At 38.0% G+C, this 13969-nt stretch overlaps 1 protein-coding gene across 1 annotated transcript; it reads right to left on the minus strand.

Annotated features, from left to right (window-relative positions):
* Positions 1–3561: 3561 nt before the first annotated feature.
* LOC104613416 (uncharacterized) lies at positions 3562–13254 on the minus strand. The gene is made up of 8 exons (XM_010281217.3): positions 12943–13254; positions 10054–10167; positions 9864–9932; positions 9722–9741; positions 9585–9637; positions 9408–9438; positions 9208–9289; positions 3562–4079 (listed from the first exon to the last, which is right to left on the minus strand). The coding sequence occupies exons 1-8, from the start codon at positions 13124–13126 to the stop codon at positions 3883–3885; spliced, it is 750 nt and encodes a 249-aa protein (XP_010279519.1). The 5' UTR covers positions 13127–13254; the 3' UTR covers positions 3562–3882.
* Positions 13255–13969: the final 715 nt, after the last annotated feature.

The raw sequence follows: 13969 nt of genomic DNA on the forward strand, positions 1-13969 counted from the left end.
AAACAGTAAAAATACATTAAGTCAATTAACTAAACTATAAACATAATTTAAAAAATTTACTCTTCTTTTAATTATTTGGAGATTTTCATTTATGTTACCAATTAGTTTACTTTATTACATTTCCTTTCCTTGGTGACTACTTGAAAAGCATGACATCCTTTGATTTAACTTGGTGATTTCCGTGTTTCCGATATATGATCTGACCACATTTCTCATATTCTATTCACCTTGGGGCTGAGTGAGAAGTGAAATTGGCCTCCCAAAGGCCCACCTCGTTTAGAATATTATGAAGTCTGTGCGTGGTTGGGATGGACCATGGAGGTAGTAATTAAACTATTGATGGCTGAACGACCGTGTCACCAGTCAACTCAATTATGTATTTAGATTGGGCTCCACACGGTATTGACTTGACTCCCAAGCAAATACATGACCAACCGACAAAGCCTAAAACTTTGGCTGTCTACCTTCAATAGCCTGGGCTGTCCGCGACCTCACGCCACATAGCACGTTAGTATATATAGTATATAATAATTAAACTATTTCTAAAAAATGCAAGAAATGTCACAACTGCTTAGTTTTATCTGAATTTCAAATATAAATATAATTATTAGATAAATAGTGAAACTCAAATAAAATCTTCTAAAAAATTCAAATAAAATAATATTATTATAAAAAAAATAAAAAATAGGAGTAAAAGCCAAAAATGATACATATGTGTGACTGCCCCAATAACGGAGTTGGTCACATACTAGATAAAAGTGAAAATTCTCCATAGGTACCATGTATGTATTTTAGTCAAGTGCCAATTTAATATCCCAACTTAAAAATGCGACAATCTAGTACCCCAACTTTTATTTAGCGTCAATTTAATACCCGACATTAATTCATCGTCTGTTAAAAGAATCAGGTGATATTAAATATTTTCGAAATACCAAAACTAACCTTTACAAAAATATACAGACCATTTTACCATCCTAAAACACGCTCATCATCTCACTGGTCAACTGTTGTATCAATAGCGACGCCGACGACATTCCTCTCCTCTTCCTCTTCCTCGAATCCAACTTCTGGTTGTCTTCCTCTTCCTCACGTCCACCCCCTCTTGCGAGTCATCGGCCATCGCCAAGTAGTCTATTCAACTGCTGTATAATGGCGAGTCTTTAACCTAAGACTGAGACTGCGAGGATCGTGCTCATCCACTCGTCTCTTTAATACAACTACTGATGTATCACCGGCCATCGCCATTGATACAACTATTGTTCAACTAAGCACAGGGAGGTTAAAGATTGAGACTGAGCAGTTGTATCAATAGTTGTATCACCGGCCATCTCAGTCTCTTTCACTTGAGATTGAGACTGTGAGTCTGTTTAAATGTTGTATCAATGGCGATCCAAGAGTTGTTCGACTGCAAGGGTCCTTCTGTTGCTGCTAATGATTTTCCGATTTCGTTGTCACCTCCGATGGCCACCACAAGCTCCACCTCGCAGACCACCACCTTTACAACCTTAGGCGTTTGAAGAGTTGGTCCATTGTGATGGGAACAGAGGTACCTCTGCCACCATTCGGAGGTCCACCTCCTAGCTCTCGCCTAAGACAAAGGAGGAGGTCCGGATGCTTCTCAATTCTAAGCATCTCTAGTTCTCCACAACCTTGCAAGCCGTACCTCTTCCCAAAATATATGTAACTCTCCTAAATCCAGCTCCTCCACCCTCTGTTTTCCAGCTTCTCTCTCTCTAGATTCACTGATGAAAGATGGTCTGGCGGTGCAACTAAAGAACAAACACCCCCCAGGTGCTGTTCTTCATTCACTTGAGCTGGTCGCCGACGACGACAATGGTGGGGAGCTCAATGCCTTCTTTCATGACATTGAGGTGGCGCAGCTGGTCTACGGCGTCGAGGAGGGGTCGAATCCGATCATTATAGGAGGATTAGAGAGAGGTTGCATCTCCGATAACCTTAGCGTCTTCTTCCTTGGCACTACCAAGGCCAATGTTGTCCATTATGTCTTCCATAGAAGAAGTTGTAGAAGCCATAAGAGATCAGAGAGAGATGGTTTCTTTTCGAATTATAAGAGTTGCGTTAAGTAGAGTGAGAGACGAGAGATCAGAGTTTATGCCAGTTGAGATTACTTGGGTTGCCAATTTAGCATTTTCACTGCCATGATGACTTACAAGATTCATACTGTTCATTGCCAACTTCCCATTTTTGTGCTGTTCATTGCCAACTTTCCATTTTCATCCAGACCATCAGAGGAGGTGGCGAGTTCGCTTTCCTCAGCATCAGGTTACGCTGGTTTTCTTCATCTTTCTTGGTATTTCTTTCCCTATTCCCCATCTTCACCTTCTTCTCCTTCCTCTAGTTTGAACCTCGCCATCCATTCATCACTATTCATCGTCTCCTTCGATGAACAGTGACGACACTACTCTCTCTCGCTCTTTCTCTCTCTCAATAATCCCTCTCCTCCTGTGAAATCCAGAGAGATATCACACATTCAACATTCCAGCGTAGCACATGGTGAGGCTTCTCATCATGGTGGTCTTCTACATCGTCAACGACGGTGGCTCCGAAGGCAATGACCCCTCTGGCGCCAGCAAGAAGCCCGGTGGGCTTCTGCAGAGGAAAGGCAAGTGGTTTTAGGCTGGTATGAGAAATCCACAGATTCCGCAAAACCTCTCCGTGTTTTTGAGTTTTGACCTTCAAAGTTTCGAATATAATTATTAAAATCATTAACATCATCCCAACTAAAATCTCAAATCTAGGCTCACATCAGATCAACCATCAGGAAAGAATCTTACCCAATTCAACTCTCAAGGGTGGAACCCACTGCTTAGATATGGACGATCTGGATTTGGAGCCAATCTCGGTAACTACAAGTGTGAACATTAGTTTCCACTTGCATAGGTGGAAATAGCTAATGGGACCATTTTTGTAATTTCAATAGAGAACTCATGCATTACTCGAAATAGCTAAAGGGTATTTAAGTCTTTTTATTTTCTAACTGACGGGATACTAAATTATCGTAAAATGAAAATTGGGGTGCTGTACTAAATTGACACTCGACCTAAAGTACAAAGTAGAAATTTTCCCTAGATAAAATATAGTAATTCTCTTAAATCAAATAAAAACCTATCCAAACAATATATGAAAAACCCAACCTAAATTTTTAATTTAAATGATGTAAAAAAATTGAAATTTTAAATTAGTTCATATTAGCGGCCCCGTATCAATACGGGAGTCGTGCCTAGTGAATCATGATAATCAGATCGTTTAATGGGTCTCACAATATAACACTTGAATTCCTACATAAAATTTTTGTATTCATAGCAAACTATAAGACTGAATATTACGCTAATTTGAATTTTGTCTTGCCCTTCTCTTTGTTACAGTTTTTTTCCCTTTTTTTCTTTTCTTTTTCTTGGACATTTATAGAAGCAATAATTTGGAGATAAACTATAGGATGTGCTAAGCAGGATAAGAAAATAAAAAAGTTTTTACAAATAAAGAGATAATTAAAGGAGAATTAGTCCAAACACACCCCCAATCCCCATAGGCCCATACAACTTGATCAATTGCCAACATTAAGTATGTAAAATGTGGTCTACATGAAGCCATGCGAATTGGTTTTGGTTCAAGTACTGATATTTTTACACATCTGCACACCACACCATAACAAGGTCCAAAGCTAATCATCAATCATAAATTTTGGTATGAAGCTTACAAGTTACACTGGAATCCTGGATAGCCTTCCTAAGTCGTAAACACTTGAGGTTAGACAAGAACTTCTGAAAATTAAATGGTTTGAATGATGGTATTAGAGCTTTCAAGGCTAAATACAATGAGAATCAGGTTTCTTTTACCCTCCCTTTCATCAGGTACATGTGCTCACACCTGTTGCATGGTTGGATGGCTTATATCCACTATTGTTTCATCCATTTTCTGGCACACATATATATAGTGGGAATCTGGATCTTCCAGAACAAAGTCTGCTGGAAGCAGGCCCTTCTCCGTCAGAGGAACAGGTTCCAGGAATGACTTTGATGACGAACAGCAACCATCCGGCCTTTCAAATCCTGGTCTCGCTGCAAAAGAACAAAAAGATTCTAATGATACAAGCAGTAAAAACAAAAGAAAGAAACTGTCGTAACAGTTCAAAATCTGACGTAGTTTCTGTTGTTCTGGGAAACAGATATATTGCCAAAGGGCTTCTTTATTTACCATGATAAGATTATACATGTGACTGACAAAGAGTTAAAATCTTGAGCTCACTTTCAAGTATAACAATTAATCCAATTCCCATAAAATTTAAGTCCTAAACAGAAAGACGTATCATACCAAAATTTGATTATCCAAGTGGCATTATCGTCCAATTCCTTGCCAACATGCACAAAGCGGAAATAAAAATATATTCTTTGACAGAAAGAGAGCCAACATTACCTATAAAACCAACTAAAACATATTTGATGGACAAGCAGCTATTGCTGCTTTGATGCTCTAGATGATACTATGACTATAATATGGATGATGCTATTGCTTGCTGCTTTCATGCTCATGATATCTTTCTAACTAAAATCCAATCAGGTTCTTCCCAAGAACAAGATTAAACCCCCCACCCCCCCAAAATGTACACACTCAAACACAGAAAGAGAAGTAGCTGGCAAACAAAACTCTAGAAACACAAGGATATCTACAGGTATTCTGTGCCAATGATGCAGCCACCACATTAGCACAATCAAAATATATCCAGAAAACCTCGCTACAGAACTGTTTATGATCTGATCAATTTTCTTTCTAGCAGGTACTTGTTATTTTGATCAAATGAATGGATACTTAATAAAGTATGCTCCACCAAAGAAAAGTTGAATTATATTTATGACATATAAGTTTCAATTTTCAAATTTCTTTTTCTGAACTTTGAGGGAAAAAAATGTTGCTGTTTACACCAATGTGATAATCAGGTATGCAAGCAGTAGAAGATTTTTTTCTCAGAAAAGCACTAGAGATATTTAATGGCACTAAACAGGAGGGAATGATGATGATCAAAGTACAAGAGATATTTAAAGGTGTACAATGTAATCTTCTTTTCGATCTAGCTAAAGATTTGTGGAAGAATTGTTCATATGCACCTATTGAGGGAAGGTAATTGACATCCATAAATGTAATCTTAAGTAGCACGTAATAATTTCAAATGGTTTGATTACTTCAAAAGAACTTCAGTTTTAAAATATATGGCTATTCTTTTAAATGATTTAACCAAATATATCTAAGCATACAGATGCCTTAAAGTTTTTTTCTAATTATACAAGTACCTACAAAGAAATAAGAGGTATGAGAGAGGGTGAGGATGCTGGATTCGGGTAATTCCTAGCATGTTTCATACATATGCATGCTCCAAAGGGCTTCAAATATTGGAGTTGTGCCACTTAACAACAGGAAAGTAAAGACCAACTAAATCATTTAGCAAAATACAGAGGCAAAAGGTACTACACCCAAAAAAAATTACTGTTTCAGATTGAACAATTAGAAAAGATTAATGTTTCATATTGATGATCAATTAATTTAAAGCTAGTCTGAAGTCTGAACACCCAAAAAGAATGGAGCCAACTGAGAGGTTAAATATTGTATGATTTTATCATTAAGATGATATCAGGTAGTATTAGTCAAGAGCAGCTATACGCTGGACCAATGATATCACAAAAGGTAAATACTAAATTAAAAACAGAAAAAAAAATGGAACTTCCACTTGATGAAAAACCAAATTGTGCATATCATTTTCTGTGACAGGAAGAAAAGGGATGGTGGTTAGTGATTACCCATTTATAATTTGCTGATGACAACCATTTTCATTTTCTGTGATGGAGAGTATAGTTGTTGGGTGGAAAGCTTAAGACTTTTGATGAGACTTTTTGAGAAAGTGCCAAATCTGAAAGTTAATTGGGGCAAGAGCATGGTGGCAGGGATAAATCTAGGAGAAGATGAAGTAGAGTCTAGGGCAACAATGTTAGGATGTCTTTCTTGTGGGTGGCCGATGTCCAATTAGGTGCAAACCCTAGATCATTTAGCTTTTGAGTTACAATGATAGAAAATTTTGAAAAGAAATTGGGGAAAAAGAACTACATCTGACTGGGGGGGATTAATCTTATTAATCTTTCTCTATACCATCTCTCAGTGTTTAGAATGCCACGAGCAGTTGTCAATAGGATGGAGAGGTTGGTGAATAAGATGGGCCATCGGGTTAAATGGGAGGTAGTGTGTAGAAGGAAGAAGGAAGTTTGGGGTTAGGGAATTTGAGTAAGAACAATTATTCATCAAAAAAAAATTTGAGTAAGAACAATTTCGCTTTACATAGGAAATGGTTGTGGAAATTTCCACTGGAACATGAGAATCTTTCACATAAGGTTGTGGAGAGTATTCATGGACTTTTGGACAATGGCTGGGATGCTGGACTCTTGTATAGGACCACTCTTGCTTCACATTGGAAAGCTCCTTTGTTTCTTAATCATGTCAGGTATGATCTCTCTTCCAGTAACAAGATAAAATTTTGGAAAGATCTTCAGGTGGGGGATGCCCCTCTAAAATCTTTGTTCCCCTCTAACCCTCTTTGTACACTTTATCCACTTTAAAGGGTAAACCTGTCTCTGAATTTATAGCTCCTTTGCTCTCAAACTTTGGTGTTATAAGGACGGCAATTTCATACCCAACCTCTTGAACATGCCAAACCCGCCCAACCTGCTCATTTACTTAGTGAGTTGGGAATGGGTTGAGTCATCCATTGCATAAATTTAAATGGGTTGGGTTGGGTTGGGTTGGGTTGGGCCAAGCTGTGGGTACCCAGTGGGTTAATCACTAATGATAAATGTGTAAATTGCCTAGCCATTTTTTCATTAATTTTCTTCATTCAAGTTAACTCACAATTACAATTGATAATTAATGCATTAAATTCTAATTAACTATTGGAAATAATTATTGACTAAAACTATTTCCTTTTCCGGTCAACACAATTCACCCATATTGGCATGAACCCAAACTCAGTCAAATGGTCCAATGGCCCGTTCCGGTCCAATTTGATTCAGGACCAAATGGCCCAACGTACCCAACCTGAATTAATCCAAACACAGCTAGGTATTTCAGACCAACTTGATTTCAATCGACCCGGCTCGACCATGTTCAGTTCAAAGTAACTAGATCCGTTTAACTCAGTTCAGCCCAACTCAGTCTGATTTGAATCAGAATGGCCCAAATGTACCTGACCAGATGAGGCACAGGTGATGCCATGCGAACTGAACTGATCCGATTTGGGTCGACCCAATTCGTTTTGGATTTGGATGTTCGACTACAACCAACACAAAGCAGCCCGAACCTAGTTGGTCCAGCTCAATCTGATTCAGGCCGACCAGTCCAAACTCGAATGATTCAACCGCACCTGAGCCGATCAATCTGAATACAAACCCGGCTAGATTCAAATTTCAAACCAAAGAGGCTCAACCATATACCCAGAACCCAAACCCAATCAAATGGCTCCAAATGATTAACTGCTCTTAAATTCTCCATGTATAAATAATATGCATGTAATGTAATTTTAACCTTGAACACTTGTGTGAAGGATGACCACTTTTACCATTAAGCCATGCCTAACTAAATTGTCAAAAGAGAGTTGGTTGTTACTTTTAATTAGTTCTCATAAAACTCAAGTTGTTACAAGGTTAATGTGTTGGGCAGGTTGGGCTGGGTCAAGACAGGTTGGGTTGAAGTTTATCCCAAACCCAACCTGCACAATTGCCATCCCTAAGTGTTGACTGGAACTTGGAGTTCTAGATGAACATTAAGGACTTGAAAATTCCACAGTTCTCTAATCTTTTGAATATTCTAGTTCTAGAGGGGGTGGTGTTTTATTTCAATGAAGGGGATGGAAGGTGCGGGCCCTTAGTCCTGGGGGATCTTTTTCTTGTGCTTCTGTTTTTCAAGTCTGTAATGGTTTCTAATCCCTTTCCTCTTTCCTCTTCTGTGAAGGAAGTTTGGTGTGTCCCTATCCCTCCTAAAGTTGCTGCCTTGTCTTGGAAAGTCTTTTTCAGAAGCATTAATATTTCAGATTTGTTACAAGAAGAAGACCAAACTGGTATTTGTTCCCCAACTGGTGCATCATGTGCAAATCGAATGGTGAAACTGCTTTCTACTTACTAAATGTCCTATCCCTTTCCTGCTTGGTTTCTTGCTTGTTCTGGGTGCAGGTGGAATGCCCCTATAAGCTTGGACAGATTGTTTCATGCCACTACTTTCAGGTGTTCTAGAAGGAGAGGCAAAATTATGTGGAGCTGTACAAGAGTGGAAATATTATGGACATTGTGGGAGGAAAGAAACAGTAGAATCATTGAAGGAAAGAAGTAAAGAGGCTGTTATAGAATGCATCACAGTGAGAGTTATACATTGGGTAAATATAGTGCATTTGTTATTATATTTCATGATGGATGATTTTTTTCAGGAACTGGGGTGTGGTTGTAGCTTCCTCAGTTAAGAAGATGACGCTGAAAAAGGACTGGTCACAACCAGCTAGGGGATGGATGAAGCTGAACTTTGATGGAAACAGTTTGGGAAATCCAGGTCCATCAGGGATAGGGGGAGTAATAAGAGATGAGAATGGTATCTTACATGCTTCTTATTCAGGGCTTACGCCTGATAGGGGAAGGAGATTCTATTCTATGAGGGCAGAGTTAAAGGCAGCTGTGATTGGGCCATTGGAGTGCAGAAGGCAAAGGATATGGGGATTGATAAACTGGTCACTGAAGGTGATTTAAAGTGGTTATTAGCTGGTTATTGAAGACTGCAGCAGCAAACTGGACCTATAGGAATGAAGTAAGATGGTTTCACTGGTATTCTAAAGACATGCAATTGGAAATACAATGAGTGCAAAGATCAGCTAACAGCTTGGACGATGATTTGGCAAAACAAGGGTCACTAGACAACAAATGTTTTGGGCTCAGTTGTAATATAAAAGTGTATTGGGGTGAGATAGCAGGGGCCATGATCAAGTTTCTAATTGTTTTGTAACTGACAACCTCTTCTTGTATTTTTTATTAGTAATAAAATCTGGTTTTCCTGTTGCCAATCAAAAAAAATTGCGCATCCAAATAAGAGAAGGAAAGTTATAGAACAAAAATTTACTGATAAAATCAACAGAAGTATGAGACAAGAACTTGTTAGAAGAAAACTTACGTATAATGTACAATGTAATTTTCCAATTGAATACTGGTCTGTTCAAATGAGGAATCCTTACAGTTGGATCACCATAAGTTATCTGTAAAAATGGGAAAAACAAGGCTAAAGCTTACAGGATTTTAAATAAAGGATAAGAATAAAGAAATAATTGAAAAGAAAAGAAAAAAAAAAGATAGAATTTCAGTTTCATGGCATACCAGCATATAAACCCCTCCAGGTTTAAGAAGCCTGCATCCAGGCAGAAAAGGTAATTGTTGGTTATAAAACTGCAATAGAGAAAAACGGGGGTGGGGGATCTAGGCATAAATTGGCCATTGAAATCCTATGACACATCAGTATTTACAAGTCCAGTCCTGAGATGATGAAGCATAAACCTGCTAACTTCTCCCAGCATTTGGGCAGCACTAATAGGAGCATTAGTACCACACTAGAATCCAAAAGCATAACTGGGAGTTAGAAAATGCCCAACAACAAACTGGAGGATCATTAACATTTGAAGAAAAGGTCTTACCATCAAAGAATCAAGAGTTCCTAAACAGTATCAGCAGGATGATGAGTAAATTCAGCATGAGAAACAAAGAAGCATCAGTTTGCAGCTTAAAACTTCTTAGATTTACATAAAGCATGGGCAATAACAAGACCAGATCCACTACCTTTATCAATGACACTGTGAAACGATTCATCTGAAAAGAAGCTCATATCTCTAACATCCATTTGCATGTCTATCGATATGAATAAAGGAGATTCAAGAAAAAAAGAAATTTGCCTTTCATGGAAGAAATTTTTTAAGGTTTAGATTTTCACAGTACAAAACTAGTGAAGAACTTTTTCTAGTAAGGATACATTTTAGCTGAGGTATATACCCATACTTCCTTTTCATCATGTCAATGACCACAGAGGAAATATCAATGTTCATTATGTCTTCATACCCATCCTTGACCATATCTTCTGACATAACTGTAAAATAGAACCATCCACACTAAAATACTTCAGTAACAGAAGCAGAAAATTCTAAACAAACCAAATTATGTTTTAGATATAGGGATACAACTTGGGTGGGCCTGAATTAATATTTGCTAAATTTCTAAATGGGCCTGGCCTTAATGCAGTTGAAATCCTTCAAATTGGACATCCAATTTGCATCCCTAGTTAGAAGCATAGTTTTCAAGGCACCTTGTCGCCTTGTCGCCTAGGCGGGCGCCAAGGCAACGCCTAGGCGGGCACCAAGGCAACGCCTAGACAATGGATTTTTTTTAAGTAAAACCATATATCCTAGGGTAGTTCCCTAAGTTCCATAACCATCTTTCCTTAATAATTATTCATAATTTTCATAAGAGAAGTATAAATTTCATGTTTAAGTCTACAAAATCAACATTTTATGAGAAGAAAAAGTACAAAGGAAAGAAAATTCAAAAAATATAGGGGCTGAACCCCTACTTCTGTTATAGGAAAGAAGAAAAGAAAAAGGTGGAAGAAGAAGATGTGGAAGAAGAAAATCTGTTGATTAGACAAAATTTTAAGTTCTTCCTTTGCTTATTGGTTCAGGTTTTGAAATTTTTGAGAGTTCAATCAAGGATCAAAATTTTGATACGATACGCCCCGTATCGGGTGTATTGTATTGTATCTTTGGGGTCCCGATACCTGTTTACAGGTGTTTTCGGGGACCCATTTTTTTAAATAATATATATATATATATATATATATGTTTAAAAACGAAATTGAAAACCAAATAAACAAAAAAAAATAGGGGGAGTATCAGTACACCTCTGCCAATACACAGAGGTGTATCGATACTTTGAACCATGGGTTCAATACAGCAGTTAGCAATGTTTGCGTTGATTATACCCTAACAAAATAAGAAAATAATAAAACGAAATTAGTATATAAACACATAAAATGAATGTTCTAGTTTAAATGTTTAATAATGTCTATTTTATAATTATAATGTCAAAAAATTAAAAATATAAAAGTATTTTATAATCCAGTGCACAAAACTGCTTGGCAACTGGGTGAGGCGAGCCTCCAAGGGCGCCTAGGCTCGCCTTGACAACTATGGTTAGAAGGTTGGGGAAACTTCTTAGATTCTTCCACTCCCTCAACTTTGGATTATATGTGATGAAGCACTGACCAAGGAACTGCATACTAGATGGATTTTGTCTTCTCCTGTTACTTCAATTGGCTAGTGCTCACAGAATTTTTTAAACAAATAAAGTAAATTCCCTATAATATTTTCACTATATAAAGTGCATCTATGGAATGTTGTGATGCAGTAAAAGTTCCACTTGCTCAACACTCCTGTCTATCAGATAGATACAATATTACAATACTAATTCAGGTGCTCATAATAATATGGATACCAGTAGTATCAATTTTGTTATTGTTGTTTTTTATCAGTGTCTTTTCTTGTTATTTTATTGCTTTAACCTGAGCATCCCATATAGCTCTGAATTGTTTTTTCTTTCATTAAATATAGATTTTTTCATGTGAAACATTATATTTTTGGCTTTGCTAACATCAGAGTTTTCAGGTTTAAATAGTTCAGGAATGTTCATTCACCCGAATCACCCCCTACAAAGAAAAAAATTATCTATAAAACAAGGAGTGTTCAATAAGCCAAAAATCGCCATTGTCACATTGATAGAAGAAATTAATAAGTTTAACCAATTAAATTATTATATCAACATCTTCTACTCATAAACAACCATGTAGAGACAAAAGAACCAGTCTATCTTTATATCTTGAAAGAAAATCACATTGGGTTCCAAGCACTTTGAATTCATTCCCATGGCTTCAGTAATCACATAACACTTTAGAACTTACTGCCAACATTACCAAATGCAGTCTTGAAGAATGTTCTATTTGTTCTACTATGGTTTAACTTGTCATTCATTTTTTGAGCTCTCTTCTAAGAAATCTGACCATTGAACCCTCCCACTTCCCCCTACCCCGCCAATATCACCCATTGTTCCACAGAATGGCGCACAAATTTTCCAATCAATTGATAGATTTAGTTCCTCAACAAGGAAAAATCAGCCGACTTTCACAAGAAGGGGAGTTAGTCAAAATAATAACATAGAAACCTATATTCTTCACTTTCTTAACTCAAACCCCAAAATTCAGTACCAGGAAAAGAAAATAATGGAAATATAAAATGGGAAATTGTGTGAAAAACACAAATAGGTATTGTGGTTGACCCTAAAAAACCTCTTCTTTTTAGAAACTCACCATGAAATAGCCAAATTCTATACATGTCCCAACAATAGTGACCAACTAAAAGAAGACAATATCCATATTTGAAATCTAAGTACCAGAGTACATATATCCAGTGCTATTGTTTCATAGACAACTAATAAAATCAATATAAACTTCAACCGAGAAAAGGAAAAGAAAAAGAATAACCCTTTACGACCCACAGCCCAAAAGGAAGCTCCTTTTCAAAACCCCACCATGACAAGACAATACCCAAATACCGGATTATCTATAAATGTCACAAAACTGATGACCTGAAGAGACGGACCCCATGCCTGGATTCTGGAATTGGCTCTCCCAGTCCCAAAGCACAAAAATTATACACTATTGTTCAGAGACAGTCATGGAAAACCTACAATCACCCACTCTGAGTGGCACCGTTTTCTCTGAAAACCCTAACATCGTCGTGCTTTCAATGGACAAACCAGAAAAGGAAGCCCTTTTCCTATCAAGCTTTAATTTTGGAAAGGGATGAGGAAATACCAGCATTGCCGCAGCCAACCATGAGGACACGAGAAGAGGTGGGGATATATTTGCGTGCAAAGGGGCGCAAAGCCGAGTAACGCTGGTACCAATCGAAGGACCCGGCCTCTTGCACGTACCGGGAGTTCCAGTACAGGGCATCTCCATAGTTGTAAGTGTTACAAGCTGATACGTCCCTGTACATGCTGGGTCTCTGCTGCCTTGCTCTTCCTTTCCGTTTTGGTGCTCTTCTGCCCTCCCGACTATTATTTTTATGTGTAGTGTGTCAACGAAGCAAACACCAATAGAAATGGGGAGTCATCTGTACTCCTTTCTATGTTTAGAGGCCCTACACCCAAAGAAGAAATAGTGCTCAACCACCATAACCATTCTCCTATGGCCTAACCCCAACTACCATCTACCCATTTGTAAAAAACAACCCGAAACCGGAACTGCTTTGGCCACCGGTTTTCGGGTCAGTGGTTTGACCGTCGATTCTAAATGGATTAGCTTGTGATTTTTAAAAATTCAAAAATATAAATAATTAAAATACAACAATTGGCTGAAAACCGCCATTTGAGTCAAACAAATCAACGGTTTGAACACCTGGGTCAGCAGACCACTAACCAACAGCTTTAAGGAAAAAAACGATTTGGGGCCGAAATAGAACCGGTATTGTTGCTGCATGGATTAGCTGAGGTCAACAAGGTAAATTTACTCTCTAAGTTCCGAGAGTAGGCCAAAGACTTTGAGGCCTTGGAAGAGGTAAGTCGAGGCCAAAGACCTTAGGCCGATGCGAGATATTCCTTCTGAGGACCATAGAAGCTGAGGACTATAAGTCGTCACTCTGGGGGCAAGGTTCCTGGAGATCTGAGGTACTACAAAACAGGAAGTGTTAGAAGCCACGGGTGGAGATCCGAGGTGGAGGCTCTGACGCTCAAGTCAATATGAGGTGTAAAGTAGGAGGGGGTGCAAATGAGGTCTTGGTGACAGTCCTCGAATACACTGGGTCTCCAAGAGTAAATGCTAAGGAAACAAGGTAGGTGCG

This window comes from Nelumbo nucifera, chromosome 7 (genome assembly GCF_055504915.1).
Source record: "Nelumbo nucifera cultivar China Antique chromosome 7, China Antique-T2T, whole genome shotgun sequence".
NCBI classification, from domain to species: Eukaryota; Viridiplantae; Streptophyta; class Magnoliopsida; order Proteales; family Nelumbonaceae; genus Nelumbo; species Nelumbo nucifera.

Excerpts from the sequence above, each read along its gene's own strand:
- LOC104613416 (XM_010281217.3), bottom strand. The coding sequence starts at position 13,126 with ATGTACAGGGACGTATCAGCTTGTAACACTTACAACTATGGAGATGCC. Across the intron at positions 10,168-12,942 it reads GGTTGGCTGCGGCAATGCTG|TTATGTCAGAAGATATGGTC; the intron begins GTATTTCCTCAT and ends TCTATTTTACAG. Across the intron at positions 9,933-10,053 it reads GTATATACCTCAGCTAAAAT|ACATGCAAATGGATGTTAGA; the intron begins GTATCCTTACTA and ends TCATATCGATAG.